The following is a 23,858-nucleotide window of genomic DNA, read 5'->3' on the forward strand; positions in this document are numbered from 1 at the left end:
TGGGGCCAGGAAGAGGGGTTATGCTATTCATCAGTACACAAGGCATGCGAGAGGACCAGCAGCTGCCTCACGGACCCCTGGCCTCAAATGTGTTTCTGGAGAGTTCCAAACCAAGAGTAAATTTCGGATATGAATGAATTTTTTAAATTTTTACTTTTTCAGCCATGCCTCGCGGCATGTGGGAGCTTAATTGTCTGATCACAGATCAAACCCACATCCCGTGCACTGGAAGCACAGAGTCCTCCCCACTGAGCTGCCAAGGAAGCCCCAGGAACGAATCTTTTTTGATGGATGTCAATTCTTCAGGGTCCCCAACTCCAGCCCCTGGTCCTGGGACCTACAGGATCCCTGAGCAGGCGGAGCAGAGCCTCTCCCACCCTCCCAGATGGAGAACATGTGGGAACTTGCCGGTGGGAGGGAGCGCTACTGTCACAAAATTATTCTGCCCTGGATTGGTGGAGCCTGCTCCTGGAAGTGCAGGGCAACCTATAAATCAGGCCTCCAGCCCCTAAGAAGTTATTTTTATTTAAAAGAATATTTTAATGTCTTCTTTCACGTCTTATGATGAAAAAAAGAATAACTTTTGATATATAGCACAAACAAGTGGTAACATGCAATTTAATGGAGCATTTTTAAGTGGGAAACTGTGATTCTGAAAAAAAGCCACGAGGCCAGGGCATGAGCCTGAATGAGTTTACGGCTGGGGTGCTGAGAACGTGAGGCGTCTGGCTCCGTAATCCTTACTGCTTTTGACAAACGAGCAAACTGAAGCTCAGAGAGATTAAGTCCTTTAACCGAGCTCATCTTGCTAGAAGGTAGTTCACCTCCAGTTCACCCCTCCTCCTTAGCCTCACACAAGCACACACACACAGTGAGAGAGGCAGACACACACGCATACACTCGTCTGCCTCCATGAGCATTTATTTCTACTCTATCTCAATCCAAAAAGCAACTGAGAGAGGAAAAATGAAGACAAGACAATCACTCAGGTTAAGTTTAGCCCACAAGAAGTCAAACCAAGAGTTGAGATGCAAAATGACAGCCACAAATTTGGTTCTGAGATGACCTCCTTGGGGTAAGAACTTGATATTTCATCACTAGCAAAATCCTTTCTCATCCTCAATAGTAGAAGGCAAACTAAAACAGTGAACATTTCCTCATCTTCTTAATAGGAAAAGAATTCATCAATTAAGATATAGCTAGTGGGTAAGTGAAGTAGTGAAATCATAGACAACCACGTCAAGCTCACTTTGAAAGCCTGGGAGATGCAATAACGACCTGAACAACAATGCATCCCTGACTTGTTAAAAGTGAAGTCAGACAGAGAAAGACAAACATCATATGCTATCCCTTGTATGTGGAATCTTACAAAAATGATATAAAAGGTCATAGTGACAAAACAAAATAGATTCACAGACACAGAAGACAAAACAAACTTACAGTTACAAAAGAGATGGGCGGGAGACAGGGTTTGCGACTAAATATAAACACTACTACGTATGAAATGAACAACAAAGACCTAACGTACAGCACAGGCAACTACACTCAGTATCTTACAACAACCTACAAAGGGTCTGCCTGCTGGCTTGGACTGTAAAGGATCCCCCTGCAATGTGGGAGACCCAGGTTCAACCCCCAGGTCAGGAAGATCCCCTGGACAAGGGAATGGCTACCCACTTCAGCATTCTTGCCTGGAGAATCCCACAGACAGAGGAGCCTGGAGGGCTACACTCCATGGGGTCACAAAGGATTTGACATGACTGAGCAACTAACACTTGTCACATTTTCACTTTCATAGAGGAAAAGAACCCGAAGAGAAGATAGATGTGTGTGTGTGTGTGTCTATAACTGAATCACTTTTCTGTACACAAGAAACTAACACAACACGGTAAATTAACTATATTTCAATTTAAAAAATGGTTACCAAAAAAAGGTAATCTCTGGAGATGCTGGGGTTTAATGCTTTTGACTGTCTGTCCAAAAGGAGCAATAAAAGAAAGACAAGATAAATGGTGGTTGGAAGTGTTATGGGAGGAAACCAAGCCACCTGCTCTAAAACACGCAGTTTCAAAACTCCCGTGGGTGTGCTAGGAGGTGTAAGCATCACCCGACAGGCCTGCCTTCTTGTGCACACCTGCACAGCAGCGGTACAACTCTCTCTAATTAAACAAGGGAGACAAAGCCATCCCCTAGCACAGCCCTCACCAACCTCCAACGGAAAACTCAGGTCCTCCTGAGAATCCCACCTGAGATTCCCAGCGCCAAATTAACTCTCCAAACATACAGACAACGCCCGTGAAAAACAATGCCTGGAAGCAGACTAAAAGCAAATATAATGAGCAAAGACAGCAGATTCCCACTAAGGTCTCCAAATGAGCGACTCCGCCTGTGTTTGTAACACCTGACATTAAACATGAACGATAAGAGAAAACGCTTCAGTGCGACGGCAAACAGCAGACACAAGGAGCCTGACACCGGACAGGATCCACATTTCAGTCATAAGCAGGCATTTCAATCAGATGAGAAATGAATGTGAGGTAAAACTGCTTCCCAGGTGGCACAGGGGTAAAGAACCTCCCTCCCAATGCAGGAGACGCAGGTTTGATTCCCAGGTTGGGAAGATCCCCTGGAGGAGGAAATGGCAACCCACTCCAGTATCCTTGCCTGGAGAATCCCATGGACAGAGGGGCCATGGTGGTCTACAGTCAATGGGGCTGCAGAGAGTCAGATACGACTCAGCACACGTGTGTACGCACACACACACACACACACACACAGATAACAGAAAGATGCCTTCGGTCAGTTGCCAGCATGTCTTTTCTTTAAATTTTATTGGGGAATAATTAATTTACAATGTTGTGCAAGTTCTGGGTGCAGAGCAAAGTGAATCCACTATACACACGCCCACATCCACTGTTTTTTAGATTCTTCTCCCATACAGGCCGTCACAGAGAACTGAGCTCCCTGTGCTATACAGCAGGTCCCCGATAGGTCCACAGTAGTTATCTGTTTTATATACAGTAGTGCACAGGTGCCAATCCCAATCTTCCAGTTTATCCCTTTCTTCCTTAACCCCCGGTCACCCTAAGTTTATTTTCTAAAGCTGTAACTCTGTTTTGGTTCTATAGATAAGCTCGTGCTTGAGTGCTAAGTCGCTTCAGTCTGTTCGATTCTTTGCAATCCTATGGACTGTAGCCCACCAGACTCCCCTGTCCGTGGGATTCTCCAGGCAAGAATACTGGAGTGGGTTGCCATGCCTTCCTACAGGGGATCCTCCCAAGCCAGGGATGGTTAATCTGTAGCCTTTTTTTATAGTCCACATATAAGCACTATCACATAATATCTGTCTGACTTATTTCATCCAGTATAAGAATCTCTGGGTCCATCCACGTTGTTGCAAATGGCAATGTTTTATTTTTTTACATCTGAGCGCTTTATCCATTCTTCTGTTGATGGACTTTTAGGTGGCGTCCATGTCCTGGCTACTGTGTACAGAACTGCAGTGAACACTGGGGCACATCTATCTTCTCAAATTATTTTTTCTCCAGATACATGCCCAGGAGTGAGATTGCTGGATCACACTGTAGCTCTCTCCACCCTCCAGAAAACAGGTACAGGTACCAGTCCCTCCCAACACATCTTTTAAAAATGACCCCCACCATGCAGTCAGCTACATCAGAACAGCAAAACTGCTTTCTCAAAAGGGATTGGCTATTTTGATCAAGGATGACAGGAGCTCTCTGGCAAAAGGCATTTTCAAAAGCTTGGTAAAGGCACCCGGTCAAAACACTGCCCCGTGGTCACGCGCAGTAGCAACAGAGCCCAGAGAACTAGTCTCCTTGGCTGACTGTGATCATGTTCGTCACCCTTCTGCTTTCCCAGAAAAACGTTTATTCCTTTCATGACTCATCTTGAGTCCTACCTGTACAGTCATTTGCTTGTGTATCACTTGCTGACACCAAACCATTAGCTCCAGGAGGGAAGGGTCCCCTCTGTCCTGTTCACCAATGTCAGCTCGGGACAAGGCCACCACCTGGCTGGTCACTGGTGCTCAAGAATGCCTCTTGGCATTGTGGCTCATTCAGTGTTTACTCAATGGATGGGTCAATTAACATAATTAAATAATTATGCATGTAATTAACGTTATCGAGAATCATGAACTCCCTAAAGCACACCATCATACTATCACAACAGTAACAGCTTGCCAGAATGGAGAGGTAGGGGGGAAGGGACAGTAATTGCCTATGGAAGATAAATATTTCTGCAGAGTTTTGGAAGACCTTTTGAAAAGCAACTGATAAGATGATGGCCCTGGGACTCTGGCCTAGGTGAATATGTATCTCTCTAATGGGAAGTCAGTCTGGCCCTCTGAACTTGCCACGGTGCTGAATAAAGCCCTGCTGCAATGATGTGATTGGTCAGGTCCCCGAGGACGGTGCCCTGGCCAATGATGGCACACTGTCTAAGCAGCCAGGCTTACGTGAAAGCAGTATGAGCCAGGGCTTCTTTCCACACATCCAGGAGCTCTAACTAGAAGCCAAAGATCATCTTTGACACTCTGAAGACAATACCCAACAATGGGTCTTCTCTTAACAGCCTTGCTTTTGGATGCCAGAGGCACGCGGCAAGCGTGGCATGAATTGGGGCTGTTAAGGCTTAAGACATCCACGTTCTGCGCCAGGCAAATCCACACACAGCAGAGATTCCACGGACAACATAAGAGCTAAAATACTCAGGATATTACTAAAACTGAAAATTTTAATGGAACTGATCAATTTCCACTTTGATGAATGAAAACTAGAGTCTGCTCCTGCTAGTGAATTAAAAAATCAACCTAAGATCATATTTTCCATTTCCACTAGATTATAGTTTAAAATCTAAGAAACTTAGAACTTGAGCAAAAAGGGAAACATCATTGTTAAATATCTTTAAATATTTGGATGTTATTTATAAGAAAAAGTTTTGAAGTTTCACATACGTACCATATTTTTCATAAATTATAAAAATAAACTGGTTAAAGTGCTTCGCTATAACTCTCAGATATCCTACACAATGTAACAATGCAAGCTATTGTTTTGAACTTATCCCAAAGGTATTTGGAAGTTAAATCCATCAGGTATGACAAGAAAATATATATTCATTCTAAAAAGATGACTTAGATGAAGTAAGGTTTCCAAGCTACAGTCAATAGTCCAAAACATATTCATTCAACTACAGGAACTCAGCTGCAGAAGGAATTTCATTACCATTCTTTCCTCCAGTTTATGAGCCATTCCCTCCATTGACAAAGATGGATTTGGATTTTATGTAACTCATGAGCAACAGAGCCCCAGGCAAGAGAGCACAAGGCCACCTCCGGACTACCAGTGAAATTCCCCTGGCGGGACCAAGGTTGGGCAAATCAGTAGCAGCTGCCATCTTGTGTACCACAGTCCCTAAACCTCACTGCTCGAATGAATAGCTTTAATCCTCATTTTTTTATTTGGCTGTTATTTCCCCTGAAACTTTGAACTTTTTAAAAATATTGAGTGCGTGCATAATTATTTTTTTGTTTTTTATTATGTGTAGCAGCTACAGGAGAGCTGGAGGGGAAGAGGTCAAGAGCTCTTTTCAAGAGACTTTATTACCAACAAAAAAGTCCTTCAGCTGGGTTTGGAAACAAAGTTACCGAGTACGTTGCCAAGTTTAACAGGTCTGGATGATATCTGAGCAAATGTTATCCGTTTGTAGTTCAAGAACATATAAAAATATTTCCTTTGAATAATAAAGGCATATTCAAATGACACGAATTCCCCCTCAGAAAGGTCTCCCAGGATGGAGTTACCTCATCACTTGAAAGAAGGTGGATCTCCATCACCTGGACGGCAGACTTCTTGTTTCCAGTAGACGCAGTCAAACGCGAGCCTTGACTACCGAGAGAGGAGAAAGCCCCTTTTGTCAAAAGTGACTTTTACGAACTGGATCCTGGGACAGTAAGTAAGAAGTGAGGGTGAAATCTGGAGGAAATGCCTGAGGTTCACAGCAAGGAGCTCTGGAGGGGCCTGACAAGTCTTGGGGAGACCGGTCAATATACCTACTGCAGATGCTCAAGACCCCCCAAAGACATGGTTGGATCAACTCAGCAAAGCCTCTCTACAGGCCTGCAAAATCTGAAGGGCGATTCTGCCCTGGGAACCTTAGGATTCCACCTTCCTAAGTTTCCTTGCTCACTGCTTCCACCCTTGGCAGTGTGCAGTTATCAAAAGGGGTTGGGTTGGACTCCCCTCTGGCCGTCCAGTGGTGAAGCCTCCACGCTTCCACTGAAGGGGGTGCAGGTCTGATCCCACATGCCATGAAGCCAAAAAAAAGGGGGTGGGAAGAAGAAAAAGAAAAATGTATTGAACTGAATAAAACCGAAAATACAACATATCAACTTTAAAAAATATTTTTTAAAACTGGAGGAGGGTTTGCATTGTCACCAGCTCTCTGTGAGGCCTCGGGCCTCAGTTTCTTCATCTATAAAATGAGGTGATTAAACTGAAGCAAAGATCACCTACCTTTTATTTCATCACACAGGTGCCTGCCTTTGAAAGGTTTTAGTTACTAATGAAATAAATAATACATTTACTAGGTCAGAGCAACTGCAACTTGACTGTAGAAGTAAGCCTCTTCCCCAGTTGTTTGAAATACCAAAAGCAGGTCTGTACCGTCAGAGAACTGGGGCGCTCAGGGTCTTAGCTGATTTTAGTACATTTACTCAATGACTCTTGGGCTGCAACCTGCAACTCCAGATGTCCATTTCATCCAGTGATACACAGGTCAGCAAAGCACACACATGGAAGCACCCATGAGGCTTTATGGAAGCAGACAAAGCAGAATTGGACACCTACGTAGCATTCGGCTCCACGCCAGACCCAGAAAGGGAGCAGTGACTCTGGACTCAAGCGTCCTGGTCTGTGACAAGTAAGGAAACTATTTGTTCTGTGGTTTTCATCGTTCAGTCACCAAGTTGTGTCTGATTCCTTGTGATCCAATGGACTGCAGCACATCAGGTTCCCCTGTCCTTCACCATTTCCCAGAATTTGCTCAGATTCATGTCCATTGAGTTGGTCATACTATAGAACCACCTGTTTTGAGCGCTGTGCTAACGAGGTCAAGGTATGAATTCTCCCAGCCTTTTAGTTCAGTTCAGTTCAGTTCAGTTCAGTCACTCAGTCGTGTCTGACTCTTTGCAACCCCATGAATTGCATCACGCCAGGCCTCCCTGTCCATCACCAACTCCTGGAGTTCACTCAGACTCACGTCCATCCAGTCGGTGATACCATCCAGCCATCTCATCCTCTGTCGTCCCCTTCTCCTCCTGCCCCCAATCCCTCCCAGCATCAAAGTCTTTTCCAATGAGTCAACTCTTCACATGAGGTAGCCAAAGTACTGGAGTTTCAGCTTTAGCGTCATTCCTTCCAATGAAGGACTGATCTCCTTTAGAATGGACTGGTTGGATCTCCCTGCAGTCCAAGGGACTCTCAAAAGAGTCTTCTCCAACACCACATTTCAAAAGCATCAATTTTTCAGTGCTCAGCTTTCTTCACAGTCCAACTCTCACATCCATACATGACTACTGGAAAAAAAATAGCCTTGACTAGACGGACCTTTGTTAGCAAAGTAATGTCTCTGCTTTTTAATATGCTGTCTAGGTTGGTCATAACTTTCTTTCCAAGGAGTAAGTGTCTTTTAATTTCATGGCTGCAGTCACCATCTGCAGTGATTCTGGAGCCCAAAGAAATGAAGTCTGACACTGTTTCCACTGTTTCCCCATTTGTTTCCCATGAAGTGATGGGACCAGATGCCATGATCTTCGTTTTCTGAATGTTGAGCTTTAAGCCAACTTTTTCACTCTCCTCTTTCATTTTCATCAAGAAGCTCTTTAGTTCCTCTTCACTTTCTGCCATAAGGGTGGTGTCATCTGCATATCTGAGGTTATTGATATTTCTCCCAGCAATCTTGCTTCCAGCTTGTGCTTCTTCCAGCCCAGCGCTTCTCATGATGTACTCTGCATAGTAGTTCAGTTAGGCCCACCTATCCTAGGATGGTAAGTTTCCACAAAGCCAGGTCAGGTACCAGGCCTGACGCCCTGGAGGCACGACTCAGCCAAGCTTGTGGGACCAGCAGAGTGGGCATGGGGTGGGGCAACAGGTGTTACTCAGGCTCATTTCTGCATGAGCAACCCTGGCAGGTACACAGAAGCCCGTGTTCAACTCCATCCACCTCGAGAATAGACCACTGAAGTCAGATGCAGCCTTCACAAGGCAAGCGGGCTTTAGGTCCCAGAAGTAAGTCAGGCAAAGAGGAATGAGCTTGCCCCAAAGATCTAAAGCACAAGCTATAGTAACAGCACTCAGGCCAACTCCTTACCCCAGTACCAGAAATGATAAACCATTGGGTGGACCAACTACAGACGATCCACCAAGATGGGGCACTGGAAAGGTATCCTCTGTGAAATGCACCCCTAGATGTGAGTGAGAGAGGGTGGTGCTTCAAAATTCTAAAGGAAGATGACTCCAAGCTCCGAATTCCATGCCAAGCCAAATCAGCAGCCTGCTGGATGGGTGAGATACAGACATTTCTGCACACAAGTTCTCAAAATGTGCTGTTTCCTCTGTCCTCTCTCCAGGGTAGAGGGTGTGCTTTCTCAGGACGAAGGGTCCACCAAGAAAGAGTTCAGCAACAGAGAAAAGAGACAGAGGCAAAGCGCGAACACAAGGAAACCTTAAACCATCAGGAATAACCTCAAGGAGAAGAAACAGAGGCTCCCCCATTTCAGCTGACTGTCCCGACCCTGCTCTCAGCAGCAGGCCAGTAGCAGAGGCTCTCACCCTGGAGGTGAGGGTGAGGTGATGATGCAGATATCCTGGGGGCTCGGAGGCCCAGGGGACAGTGTGGGGGGTGAGGACTCCAAGAGAGGGGGCTCCCTGGGAAAGAGACAGAGAAACTAAAGTGTGGGCCTGATAGGCTTGATCTTTAACAGAAGGAGTTTTCTAGAAATGCTGGAGAGTTACAAAGACCTAACAGAAAAAAATGCTAGAAGCAAGGGCAAAATAGTTGTACCAGAAAGGGACCATGAACGTGGCATCCTCCTCCAGCTCGTGTATGAACCACGCTGATGTTGAGACAGAACCCGAAACACTGACCTCATTTTAGTAGAGGGAGGTCGTCAACGGATTGCTACATCCAGAAATGGCATTGTAAAAAATTTTGTAACTGTGCGTGGTGATGGGGCTTCCCTGGGGGCACAGTGGTAAAGTGCGGGAGGTGCCAGAGACACGGGTTCGATCACTGGGTGGGGAAGATCCCCTGGAGAAGGAACTGGAAACCCACTCCAGTATTCTTGCCTGGGAAATCCCATGGACAGAGGAGCCTGGCGGGCTACATTCCACTGGGTCGCAAAGAGTTGGACACGACTGAGCAACTAAGCTCAATTATACCCCCCAAATTTTACTCATGTAAATGTAAAATAAATGCAGGGGAGGAAAAAGAAATGGCATTTTAAGCACATTATCTAGAAAAGCCTAACAGAGCTAAAAGCAAAATATTAACAATAGTTTCCCTGGGAAACAGGACTTGGAGTGGGAAGAGGTAAGCCCCTGGAGGAGGGCATGGCAACCCTTTCCAGTATTCTCACCTGGAGAATCCCCATGGACAGAGGAGCCTGGAGGGCTACAGTCCATGGGGTCACAAAGAGTTGGACATGACTTAGCAACTAAACAAGAAGAAGATGCTACCTGGAGTGAGAGGCGGTCACACCTCGATCCACCTGTTTCCCTTTCGGGAGTGCTGCCTTCATGCCCGAGACAAAAACACTTACTGCCCCAGTGAACTGAAATCGGCAGAGAACAATGAACTGAAATCAGCAGAGAACAAAGAATCTTTGAAAATACCTGCGTTGTACACTTCTGACAGCATGCGTGTAGTGACATGTGCAAACCCCAGACACAGGCGATCTCGCTTCTTCAGGAAATGGGAAACTTCCCCTAAAATATTTCCTGTTAAGCTCATAGAGCACAGAGGTGACCACAGCACTAAATTTGGTGCTGTTCTATGAAACGTGCCCTTGAAAAATCACTGGTCTATGAGGACAAAGATGAAAATACACAACCCTGATAAAAATGCATTCACTGAAGAAACAGCCCAACAAACACACAGAAAGCCAAGAAAATGTAACCGAGCTTCCCCTCAACGCCCCACCCAATAGTTTCTGGTTTCCTGTTACCCTTCCCCATGAAATCAACAGTCAGTCTCCTCCTCCCTAAGCCTCCTCAACCTCAGGAGCTCATCCTCTTCCTTCAAAGAGAAATTAGCCACCACTGGCAGGGGACCCCGGCCACCTGCCCACCTGGTGCGCCCAGCTTTCCCCCTGTTCCTCAGGAGTCAGAGGAGGAGGTGTCCTTTAAGTCCAGCCCCCGTGGGCTCCCCCAGAGCCCCTGCTGTCCCTGTCCCCCCCGATCTCCACCCTTCCTTCTCCCTTCCTCCAACCTCACAAGGGCCCACGCCCTTCACAGGACCCACCGAGCATCTGGGAAGCAGCTGGGGGTGGAGAACGGCATGGGGAGGTGATGAGAACTCTACGGAAGGAGTGAACATGGAAACAGCTAAAACCCCACCACTGACATTCAAAATCAGAGATCTTGATGGGCCTGAAGGGCAGGCGCAGGGAAGAGAGCAGATTTCCCATGCTGCCTGGACTCAATGCTGGCCTAGGCTGCAGCTGGTTGGAGGACCTAGACAAAGAGGGGACCAGGCGGACCGGGGCAGGGAATCTCCACAGAGGCTGAGCCGTGATCCTGGGGCCGGAGGAGGCAGGGAGGCGCGGGGAGGAAGGGAGGGTCCCCCTGTCTGGGGTGACGAGGAACCAGGCTCTCATGCTGGCCGGGAAAGGGCACTTGCTGGTTGGAATCCTAGCAGACCCGGCTGCGAGCTGACCTGGCCCCTCGGGGACCCCATGCTTTGACCCCCCTGCCAAAGATGCTCCTTTGAAACCACCTTCCTGCTGTCGGTTTTCTCCATCCTCCTGGGCTCTCTTCTCATTTGACCCAGAAGGTGGTCCTGGGAAATGTCACCACCCCAAACCTGCATCCCAACACACCCAAATCTGTCCTTCAATCTAACCTGTCCCTAGGCATCTCCCATATATCAACCTCGCGGGGACTGACTTGGGTAACTTCAGTGGATGGCCCATGGGCACAGCACCCCCCCACCCAATCAGGAAAACACCCTCCTCCCCCGTGACCCCAACCTGCTGAACCCCAGAGACCCTCAGAACAGTTAATACCAGCTACTCCTCACTTACCCTGAGAGGCTGAGTCACTCCCCCCTCCTCCTCCCACCTAAGAAATCCCTCAGCCCCCTCGATGTTACTTCCAGAGTCTCCACCACCCCACTGCCTCTCCTCACCACCACATGCTCCTCCAAAGGGGTCCTGACCCACCTCTGGCTCTGGGTTTTCCCTCTCCTAATTCATCCAAGGAGGGGCGATGGAAAGCCAGCAAGCAGAATCTGGTCCACTCGCTGCATGAAGCTCTGAGCTAGAACTAACAGTGTCTCTCCCTTGCTCACCCAACCCGTCACACTGGACTCCATGCTGTTCTGCAAACACCCCAAGCTCACTCACCCCAGGGCCTCTGCACATCCCGTTCCTTGTGTCAAGAGCATTCCACCACAGAGGTAGCTGCTTGGATTCTTCCCTAACTTGCTCTTTGGACATCAGCTCATGGTCGCTCCTCTGAGAGGCCAGCACTGACCGTCCTCCAGGAAGGTAGCATCTCCTTGTCCCTACCTGTCCTTTGTCCCTACTTTAGTTTTTGCCCAGCACCCAACATCCGGCTTCTCCTATTGGACTTCCATTGTAGCTCAGATGGTAAAGAATCTGCCTGCAGTCCGGGAGACTTGGGTTCAATCCCTGGGTTGGGAAGATCCCCTGGAGGATGGCACGGCAACCCACTCCAATATCCTCACCTGGAGAATCCCCATGGACAGACAAGCCTGGTGGGCCACAGTCCATGGGGTCACAAAGAGTTGGACATGACTGAGCAACTGAGCACAGTATGTATAAATGAATATAAGCATTTATAAGCAGTGTGTAGACATTGTTCAGGCATCCCTGAATTAACTGAGCACCCAGTATATAATAACTACTCAGTACATATTAGTTCTCTTCCACTTTTATATATTGATCATCCTGTCTTCTCCCCAGCCTCCATATCCTCATTTGCTGCCTAAGGAAATCCTATTGGCTCCTCTTGGCCCATGTGTGATAATTTAGAGCTCACAGCATAACCTTAGAATTACTTGCTTACTAATCTGCACTTCTCACCAGGGTTCAGAATGTGTCTTAGTCATCACTATATTCCCAGCAGCTAGGGATAATGATACAACACATTTATCTGTACTCGTTTGGATCAATCAGGCAGCTTAAAAACATTCACGCACAGCAGGACAAGAAGAGAAAGAGTAGCAAGAAGCTGCTGAGACAAAGTTATTACCCAAATAAGCATAACCATAAAACTGTGAGAAATCACTAAAGATGAGCTTTGTGGTTATTACACTAGAGAAGAAAACCTGATGGGTTTCTAGAATAAACACTAATCTGGTTAAAAACAGCCCTCTTTCTTAGGACCTCCCACCAGCAGCTCCTGGTCTTCAAAGACCAAGATCTAGAGAAAAGCCTTACAGAGAAACTCATGAAAGGTACCCCGGGTCTAATAATAAGCACATGTGGCCACCACTCAAGAAACATTTGCTGAAAATAAAAACTGCCCACTATTTTCAATGACCTGAAGATTCTCTATTTTGCAAGACCTTCCTTAAACCATCCTCTCCCTATCCAGGCTAACCATGAGCATCTTTAATCATTTTAATAGTTGTAGTTTGACAAACTATACCTGCCTATATAGTTACATATATACAAGCATAGTATAGGGGAATATCCTCTGCGGCTGCTGCTGCTAAGTCGCTTCAGTCGTGTCCGACTCTGCACGACCCCATAGACGGCAGCCCACCAGGCTCCCCCGTCCCTGGGATTCTCCAGGCAAGAACACGGGAGAGGGTTGTCATTTCCTTCTCCGATGCATGAAAGTGAAAAGTGAAAGTGAAGTCGCTCAGTCATGCCCAACTCTTCGCGACCCCATGGACTATAGCCTACCAGGCTCCCCCGTCCATGGGATTTTCCAGACAAGAGTACTGGAGTGGGGTGCCATTTCCTTCTCCAAAATATCCTCTAGTCCACCCCAGTTCACTAAACCTTTGTGAGTATATCTATAGCATTTCAGACCCCACGATGGTTTCAGGTATCTGAGAATAAGAATTTCTCAGATATATATCCTCAGCCTGAGGCAGGTGAGTCTCCCTAGACTGACAATACCCAGCGCTTGTCCCCCATTTATTCCTGGGTCTGTCCCACACAGAAAACCCTCACTGTTAACCTTACTTTTACAGTTACATCTTCTCTTCTAGGCCTATTTTGTTGCAGTTATTTAGTCACCAAGTCTTGTCTGAATCTTTTGCGACCCCATGGACTATACTCCGCCTGGCTCCTCTGTCCACAGGATTTCCCAGGCAAGAATACTTTAATGGGTTGCCATTTCCTTCTCCAGGGGATCTTCCCGCTCAGGGTTTGAAACCATGTCTCTTGCATTGGCAGGAGGATTTTAACCTATAAGCCACCAGGGAAGCTAGGCCATACATACAGTAAATCATACAAAGCTTTTATCAACTATGCCAAACCTTTCTGATAGTCACTATTCCTAAACTGTAAAGCCCCAGAGAGCCTGTGGCATGCAATTTAGAAGTGTGATACATTGTTTCAACCAATTCACTGAACCAGCTATATCTCTAAAAGCAGAGAGCAAGCTCTCAGCGCTGAGTGCAGACCGAGGACTTCTGGTATACCCCCTGGGCCCAGCGCCATGTAGGCCTGAAGCAGACACTCTTCCATGGCTCCTCAGGCCCAGATGGAGCTGAGATAAGGTGGAGGATGTGAACCAGATTTGCTAATAGGCTTAAAAAGATGCCTCTCAATGTAGAAACAATCCTCTCCCAATAAAATTATTTTCACCTATGCTGAAAACATTAAGTGAAATTCTGTAATACCTGTAAAATGTAAGCCTTAATTTTTGGCTCCCATGTATGCTGTGCTGTGCTTAGTCGCTCAGTTGTGTCCAGCTCTTTGCGACCCCCTGGACTGTAGCCCTCCCGGCTTCTCTGTCCATGAGGATTCTCCAGGTAAGAATACTGGAGCGGGTTGCCATGCCTCCTGCAGTTTGTTCCCATATCTGTCTTCTATTATACTTTAGAGTGATAGAATGAAAACAAAAAAAAAAAAAAAAGAAGAAGAGAAGAAGAAAGTACATGGCTTCATGAGCTAGGCCCAGGAGCCAGGTTAGGATTGTGCTATTGACTATGGTAGCCACTAACCACATGTGGCTATTTAAATTAAAGTTTAAATTCAAGAAAATTTAAAATACAGTTCCTGAGTCATACTAGCCACACACTATAAATTCAATAACCACAGCAGGCTATTTGCTACCCTACAAGACAGAACAAATGTAGACTGTTTCCATCACTGCAAATTTCCTATGGAACAGTACAAAGTCATCTTTAATCATTCAATTAACTTCTATCAGTCTGTTTCCTCTTGTGTAAAAAGGGAACAATATCTGCTTCCCTGGTTGTTGTAAGACTTAATGAGGAGCTAACTGTGAGCGTCTTTAATCATTTTAATATTTGTAGTTTGACAAACTCTACCTGCTTCTACAGTTATATATACAGGCATGGTTTGAGGAGAGCCGCAATCATTTATAGTAGCGGCTGTCAAGTTACTATCAAGTAGAACAAAGAATTTATATTTCAGGCCATGTGAACAGAAGGATGCTGTCCAGGAGGATGGGGGAATATTCACACTGCTCAGATCATCTCAGAATGCTGCTTTTGAGGAGGAATGTGGATAAACTGAAGCATGTTCAGAAGAGCCTGGTGAGTCGAAGGAGCCCAGGATTTCTCCCCTGGGGAAAAGAGACTCAGCAGAAATGGAGAACAGAACAAATCTTGAAACAGATAAAGGACTGTCGTGGGGAGGGAGCCCGGATCTTGGGCAGCTGGAGAGGTAACAAAGAGGTGAGTTTGACTCAGTATTAGAAAAATAGTTGCTGGTCAAGAGTTGTCCGACAGTGGAAGTGCTGCCTTATGGAGAAGAGTTCATGATCCCAGAGAGTGCTCAAATGCAGTGATTCTTAAACTTGAGTCCCCTGGGGAGCTGGAGAAAACTCAGATGTTCTGGCCCCACCTCCAGGGATTCTGGTTCAAGGAATGGGGTGGAACCCACGATCTGCATCTCTACAAGCACCCTGGAGACGGTCATGATGATGCTGGTGGCTACTGGCTCTTTGAGGGGCACTACTCTGACATCAGCTGGCCCAACCCATCAGTAATGGCATAGAGGGGGCTCTTGACATCAAGTGAGAGTTGGATTCTGCAGTCTTCCAAATCAACTCTAGAGGACGGGCCTCCAAGGACTCCCAGTGGGTCCTGGGCATTCCAGACTGCACGGGTGCCCAGTCTGAGAAATGGCAAAAGTCAGAGGACTCAAGGTCTCCTGCCAGGCAGACCCTTGCATCATCACCTCAGGCTAATCGCTTTCTTGCAGTTGAACTAACTGTGTAAGTGGAAGGTATTGTTACCATGTGAGTGTGATAGATGCTCTGAGGAAAAAGGCCCGGCATAGACTTCTCCGCATGCATGGTCTCCAGCTGCGTGTTCAAGACCAAATCACATCAGAGCAGCTTTCTGGGTGGCATCGCGAAGGACTCAATTTCAGTATCATGACCATCATGGAGCACAGGAGGGACCTGCTCCTCCAGCCCTTGCTATCCAAGGCAATCACCATATGGCCATACAAAGCACAGTGAGAGCTTATCACTCCTTTCACCAAACCCAGACATTTCATGCAAAGATTTGAGCCTGAATTTTTTCAGTAGCTTCACTCATAACAGCCAACCGTGAAAATAACCCAAAAGAATATCAGCTGGCAAATGGATAAACAAATTGTGGTATATCCCTGAAGCAGCAGTGCTGTGCTACGCTCATTCAGTCCTGTCCGACTCTGTGCGACCCCCTGGACTGGAGCCCGCCAGGCTCCTCTGTCCATGGGACTTTTCAGGCAGGAATACTGGAATGGGTTGCCCTTTCCTCCTCCAGGGGCTCTTTCCAACTCAGAGATCAAACCCGAGACTTCTGTGCCTCCTACACTGGCAGGTGGATTCTTCACCACTGAGCCCTCCAGAAAGTCCTGGAAGAGGCAGACTGCTGCTGCTGCTGCTGCTGCTAAGTCGCTTCAGTCATGTCCAACTCTGTGTGACCCCACAGACGGCAGCTCACCAGGCTCCGCCATCCCTGGGATTCTCAAGGCAAGAACACTGGAGTGGGTTGCCACTTCTTTCTCCGATGCATGAAAGTGAAAAGTGAAAGTGAAGTCGCTCAGTCGTGTCTGACTCTTAGGGACCCCATGGACTGCGGCCTGCTGGGCTCCTCCGTCCATGGGATTTTCCAGGCAAGTACTGGAGTGGGGTACCATTGCCTTCTCCGAAGAGGCAGACTAGTCAGCAAAAATGAGAAGCCGCTGATAAACACAATAATGTTTGAATCTCAAAGCTTTACACTGGGTAAGCAAAGCCAGGCGCAAAAGACATCATATTATAAGGTATCATTTACAAGAAACTTTAGGGAAGACAAATCTAATCTACAGTGAGAGAAAACAGATCAATCCCTGGGGTGGGTGTGGATGGGAAAGGAACTCAAAGTAACCTTTAAAAGAGATGAAATGTTCTAGATCTTGATTGCCATTTTGATTCCACAGGTGTTTACACTTGGCTGTTCCCTTAGAATGTGTGTATTTTTATTGACAGTATACTGCAAGAAGTTATTTCTTTAAAAACAAAAGCAAATGGGGCATTTTCTGTTTCACTGGGTTCATTCTATTTGATGGTGTACTTAAAACTGGTGTCACTGGTTGCCTATGGGAGGAAACAGGCAGTCAAGGACAGGCGTGAGAAAGACATCTAATTTCATACTTTTAAACTTCTGAACTATGAGGCAGTATTAGCCATTTTTAAATCCATAAAATTTAAGATAAGAAAAAGAATTTATAAACATGTCCCTCATTGGTAAAGTGAGAGAGACCCAACCCTATGACTACTGGACTGTTGCCCAATCTATTTCAGGTTATGGAAACCCTGCTTCTTGAGACAGGAACTATATGGTCTGCATTGTACTAAACTCCTCTGAGCTCTGAGTAAATAACAATTGTTTAAAGCATTATTTAGGAATTTAGTATTTTTCAAAAATACATCAAAGATAAGAATGTGCACACATAACCACAGTTTTAAAATAATTATAACTTGAACATCAGGTAACTACCACCACCGAAGTAAAAAAAACAGAACACTGCCTACACTCCAGAAACTTTCATGTGACTTCTGTGATCAAACCTTCTCCCTCTACTCTTGATTTTACAGATAAGAACGTCTTTTATCTATATATCCCTAATCAATACTGTTCAGGTTTGGACATCTTAAAACTTTCAAAAAACTGAATCATTCTGTACATGTTATTAAAGGTGCTTTTCTTCCCCAAATTGCATTTGTAAAATTTATCTACGCTGTTGCCTATAGCTCTAGTTTATTTTTATTGCTCCATGGAAAGAATTTTTGATAAGAATAAATGAATAAATCACAATTTACCTGCCCACTAAAATATTCCGGGGCACTTACACAAGTCATTTTGGGGTCTCCATTGGCGTCTGCCTACAATGCGGGAGACCTGGGTTTGATCCCTGGGTCGGAAAGATCCGCTGGAGAAGAAAATGGCAACCCACTCCGGTACTCATGCCTGGCAAATCCCATGGAAGGAGGAGCCTGGTAGGCTACACTCCATGGGGTCACAAAGAGTCGGACATGACTGAGTGACTTCACTTTCACTCACTATTGCTATAGAAAAAACAGATTCTTGAGGCAACCACTGCCCCCAGATGGGTCTCCAAAACACCTAGCCAGTCTCATCTCCCCTACTTTTCTCCACTACCTCATGTGGCACTGCATCAGTTGAATATATTGTTGGAAACATTAAGTACAATTCCTTAGGTCTGGAGGGTTGTCCGCCATGCACTAGATCTACTCAAATCATTCCTGTCCGTCAAAATCTGATTCAAGCATGGGGTCTCCTTAAGAAGACGCCACAGTCTCATCTATCCAGGATGCCACCTGCCCAACAAAAAGCTGTATCAAAATGAATGATTCCTTCTCTGACTCTTCAACCACACTCATGCCATTCAGCCTTGAGTTATACCCATACCGTCATGCCCGTCTCAGCGTTGTCCTTCCAATACACAGCACTAAAATCTTGCAAAAAACAGGCAGATAATAAATGTTAGATCTTTTGAACTCAAACTCAAAATCCTGAGAGCTACTGCTGGTACCAGGTACTAAACAGTCAAAAATATGTATTTAAAAAGTTAATTTTCACAAAAATAACATCAGTCAAAGTGAAATCATCATGATTGCTTCACACAAATTTGGGTTCTTCATGCTTCTAACACTGATTTTTTATAAAAAAAAAACACAGAGCTTTATGTTATGCCATATACTTAATTATACTTTGCCAACTACATGATCTACTCTTTAGACATAGTACTTCAGTTTATGAAACCACTCTTATGTTTTGTCATTTAAGTTTTATTCGATTTTCACTATTATAAATAAAACATTAGTGAGCATAAAAATACAGAGTTTTAGAGTTCTTGGGACACAGAATGTCAGTGCCACATAATTTAAGATAGCTTGATAAGAGGTACACTATCTAGAGAAGACAAAGTCCTTGAAAGAATATTTCAACCTAGGAGCAACAATGGGGAAAACTACAACATTTTAATGAAATTAATAAATGGGTCAGAAATTCCAATTAACAAGTGCTTCAAATTTAAAAAGCAGGACAGTCATTTTTCTGTCCATGAAAATATACCCATAGGATTGTAAATTCTCCAAAAAGGAGAAATAAAACAGATAAACAGAAAACCTATGGCCATTGTTTGCCTTGCTATCATACTTATTAAAAAATATATGGATGGAAGACATCATTCCCAAATAAAATTAAATATGCCTTTCAATTATTTAATGCAAAAATCATTATTTTCAATAGACATTAAAAATACATCATAGGAAAAAATGTTTGCAACTCATGTTACAGAAATTAGGCTAAAGTTATTAATATAAAAAGAGTTTTAACAACTCAGTAGGAAAAGCCTAATGACTCAATTAAAAATATGGATAAAAGTTTTCTGTAAACAGATAATGCATAGAAAAGATAATTATAATGGTTCCTGAACATAATAAAAAATACTAAAGCTCTGCTGCTGCTAAGTCACTTCAATTGTGTCTGACTCTGTGTGACCCTATAGACGGCAGCCCACCAGGCTCCCCCATCCCTGGGATTCTCCAGGCAAGAACACTGGAGTGGGTTGCCATTTCCTTCTCCAATGCATGAAAGTGAAAAGTGAAAATGAAGTCGCTCAGTCGTGTCCAACTCTTCATGATCCCATGGACTGCAGCTTACCAGGCTCCTCCACCCATGGGATTCCAGGCAAGAGTACTGGAGTGGGGTGCCATTGCCTTCTCTGATGCTTAAGCTCAGAGAAATGCAAAACCATAAAACCATACTGGATAGCCTTTTTTACCTATCAGATTTACCAATCAAAATGTTTGATAAAATGCTGTTGGCAAGGGTATAAAAAGAAATAGGCAGTCACATGCATTGTTGCTAGCAGCATAAATTGGTAACACTCCAAGGAAGTATAATAATACAATGACAGCCATCAAAACTACAAGGGCGAACCCCCTCTGACCCAACAATTCCACTTCTGGGACTTCCTCCTACAGCAATACTTGTTTACATGCAAAATAATGCATGTTCAGACCCTTTAATGCTGTCATAGCAAAAGTTTGGAAATAATCTTATTCTGTCAGTAGGAGACAGGTTAATCTGAGACATCCATACAGTGGGATTCAGCTGATCACAAGAAAGTGATCGCCAAAGTGCCCTAAGAAGAAAAATAGCCCAGACAGTAGTCCACAATTTGCAGAGAATATTTTGTATTTGTTGAAATATGCACTATCTGGAAAGATACACAGGAAACTGGTAACACTGGTTGCTTCTGGTAGGCAAGTGGGTAGCCAGAGAGAGGCCTGGGAAAGACATTTACAGACGGTTTAACTTTTTGTACCTTAAACTTGTGAACTCTGAGGCTATTAGCTATTTTTTTTTAATAAATAAAGTTGAAAATTAAGAATTTTAAAAACATGTTCCTCATTGGTAAAATGAGAGAGATACAGCCCTATGACTATTGTTGCCCAATTTAGCATCATACATATATCTTCCTGATTTTGAGTGTTCACTATAACTTCATAACAGGTTAGAGAAATACAAAATAAGCTCTAGAAACAATGATAGCTAAGAGACCCAAAGTAAGGCTAATTCACACTCAGGGGCTCGATGAAGAAACAGTTTGTTTCAAGACCAGATCAGTCTGGCACAGATCTACAGAAAAACATTATGGTTAAACGAGCTGACTGAGGAAGTGGCAGGTTGGGTATGTTTTGTTCGTTTATTTATTTCCTAACTTTATTAAGGTTAAGAAATCAATGTCCTGTGACAAGGTATGGGTCACTGAAGCTCTGCTTATTCTGCACAGTGTCGGTCATGCTTGTCATGAGAACACAGGTACAAACAAAGCAGCTTTTTCTCCACCGCCTTAGACTGGTAGTAGATGACCAGACAGGGGCTTCCGTGAAGGAGCCAGACGTTTCCCCGTCTTTAGGGCGAAGGGCGCTTTTGGAAGAGACAAACCTGTTGATCAGGGAGTTTTCAAAGAACAGTCTTGGGTAGTCTCTTTATTCTTCAGCTAAAAATAAGACTGTTTTTTACACTATGCACACCTGGGGGCGGGGTGATGTCCATAATCCACCTGTCTGCCTCCTGTTTTCTTCTCGGGGAGTAGAGACAGTACACCCAAGCCTCCAGGTGGGATAGAAAAACAAATCACTCGGTGCCCGTCTCAGCTGGCTGATGGCGATGGCTCAGTCTTGAGCGTGTGCCCAAGCTGGTCCAGATATGCCCTCTCTGGGGGCAAGAACGGACACAGGTTCAAGTGCGTGTGGTCCGGCGGGCTTTGGGCGAGCAGGTCACGACCTGCGAGTTTCAGAAAGCCAAAGGTCCAGTGCGCTCGGGGGCACACCTGCCGGTCCAGGTGCGTGCGGGGTCAGCCCATCGTCTCGTCCGCGAGGCTGGGCTACCCACACGGAGGATGACAGCTGCTTACAGGGGGAGGTGCGTCTGGAGGAAAGTTGGGAGTGTGTGTCGACCTGTGCGGGGAAGGGTGGCCGCGAAAGTGGGCCACGGCGGACACCTTCCTCCGCAGGGTCCGCCGTGCACCGCCCCCCACCCCCCCATATCGGGCCCCGGGCGCGCCCTCCGGCCGCTCCCGGGCGCCCCAAGGTCACCTGCCCGCACCCTCTACCCCTGGCCCCCCGCCCCACCCATCCCGAGCTCTCACCAGAACACCAGGTTGGCCCCGACGAAGGCGACCAGGCTGTGCAGCGGCCTCTTCCAGCTCAGGAGCTCCTCGGCGCGGCTGCCCAGCCACAGCGCCGGCTCCCCCAGCAGCCAGGTCACCGCGGCGGCCACCCCGCCCGCGGCCTCCTCCACCTGCCGGCCCGCGCCCGCCGCCGCCCCTTCCTCTGGGGGCGCGGCCCCCTCCGGCTCCTCGGGGGGAGCCCGGGGCGGCGGCTGCGGCGCCTGCGGGGCGGCGGCGGGAGCCGGGGATCCCTGCTCGGCGGGCTCCGGGGGCGCCGGGCTCGCCATCTTCGGCGGCGCGGGCGGGGACGGGCTCGGGCGCGCGCGCGCCTCGGTGTCGCGCGGAGAGGGCGGCGGGTCCCCGCGCGGGGCGCGCACCGCGGGGCGCCGGCGGCTGGGTGCCTTGTGACGTCAGCGTCGGCCGCGGCGGGGCGCCTCCCGGGGGAAGTGGGTGCGGCCGGGTTGGCGCGGGGCTGGGCGGGGCCGGGCGGCGTCCCCGGGCGAGCCGGGGCCCTCAAGCGGGGCCGCCGGAACGTGATCCCCTTTTCCCTTCCCAGCCTCCGTCCGCCCGCTTATCTGAAAGGGAGTCTCCGGGCCACCGGCGGAAGCAATTGGCCGTCCTCACTTTCTCCGGCCAGGGCCTCCGATCGCCCATCCTGCAGCATAATGGGGCGCCCCTGAGCCTGGCAGCGTGTTTCAGCCCCTAGTTCCCCGTCCCGCATCCCCACCGAGTGCCCTTGCAGGGGCAGATTGCACCTTCATAGCCGAAATCTTCAGGACTCTTAAGAACAACGTGATGATTTAAAGGCTGGATTGAGAAAGAAAAGGGCCCGGGAGGAGGGGGGTGGGGGGGCGAAACATTTTGGGTCCATTCGGAAGCACGTGGCCCTCTGGTTCTGCCAGGCCACCGCATTGTGGCAGGGGGCTTCCTCTCTCCGACTTGTGGACAAAGTCATCTGGCTCCAAAAATGCACGCTGGTCTATGGAGGGCACAGGTGAGCGGGGAGCTGAGACGCAGGACCGCTTGGGTGTGTTACACAGGTTTGGCCACAGTCACTGTGGTCACAGCAGTCATCAGGACACAGGGGTCAGGTGCTGTGACGGGGTGACCAGGAGTTCTGAGATCTCTCAGACCTGGCCTCACTGGCCCTGGTGCTTCTGGGTGATTGGAGGGGCGGGGGCTGGGATGAAAGGTAAACGTTTATGTTCACTTTTCTCTATTTGCATTTTCTAAATGTTCTCTTCCTTCATCCCCATTGTCACTTTCCTCTAGAATAAAATGTTCCTTCCCTTTGCAGAGCATGCTACCTTGATGAATCAGAGCATCTTACATCCTCTTGGAGTTTACTACCGGCAACTAACTTCTTTCACAGGATGGATAGAGCTCATTCTCAGAGCTATTTAAAGCCTGTTGTTTCCAGGGAGCCTCTGGAGAATGTTCTAGAGTGTTCATCTGGGGGTTATTATATATGTTTATACCTCAGTGTACACATATGAAGAAATTCACTCATGTACATTGCAAATGTACGCACTTTCCTGTGTGTATGTTATACCTAAAAAGGGTGTAAGCCTAATTTACTTAGAGGTTTACTGAGCACCTACTATGTACCCAACCCCTTGCTCAGCTCTGTGGGTATGGCTTCCACCCACAGGAAGCTCACAGTCCAAGGAAGGGCCAGTGACAATTGTGATCACTGCCGTGATGGAAATAATCACTCAGGGCTAAGAGTCCTTACTTCAGTCATGTGTCCAAAATTAGGGACAAGTGGAGGAGTCAGGTTTCCGGGAGCTTTTTGGAATAGAGGGTGTCTGTCCTGAATTGTAAGCAGGAGGGCAGCAAAGGAATATTCATTGGAAGGACTGATGCTGAAGCTGAATCTCCAATGCTTTGGCCACCTGATGTGAAGAACCAACTTATTGGAAAAGACCCTGATGCTGGGAAAGATTGAAGGCAGGAAGAGAAGGGGACGACAGAGAATGAGATGGTTGGATGGCATCACCAACACGATGGACATGAATTTGAGTAGCACTTGGAGTTGGTGATGGACAAGGAAACCTGGCTTGCCACAGTCCATGGGGTCACAAAGAGTCAGACACAACTGAGCAATTGAACTGGACAGTAAAGGCAGGATAGGGTAGGGAAGGAGAGGCAATCATGTCTGTCAGGAGATCAACCCAAGCGAAGTTTTGGACTTACAGGTGGAAGTCAT

General features: G+C 46.8%; 1 protein-coding gene across 1 annotated transcript in view; it reads right to left on the minus strand.

Moving 5' to 3' along the window:
* RETREG1 (reticulophagy regulator 1) overlaps window positions 1-21,936 on the minus strand; it is a 155,820-nt gene extending 133,884 nt beyond the window's left edge. The window contains exon 1 of the mRNA XM_040262477.1: window positions 21,629-21,936. Within this exon, the coding sequence (XP_040118411.1) occupies window positions 21,629-21,936 (308 nt within the window). The remainder of the gene's footprint in view (window positions 1-21,628) is intronic.
* Window positions 21,937-23,858: the final 1,922 nt, after the last annotated feature.

Source organism: Oryx dammah, unplaced genomic scaffold, assembly GCF_014754425.2.
Source record: "Oryx dammah isolate SB20612 unplaced genomic scaffold, SCBI_Odam_1.1 HiC_scaffold_20, whole genome shotgun sequence".
Taxonomy (NCBI): Eukaryota; Metazoa; Chordata; class Mammalia; order Artiodactyla; family Bovidae; genus Oryx; species Oryx dammah.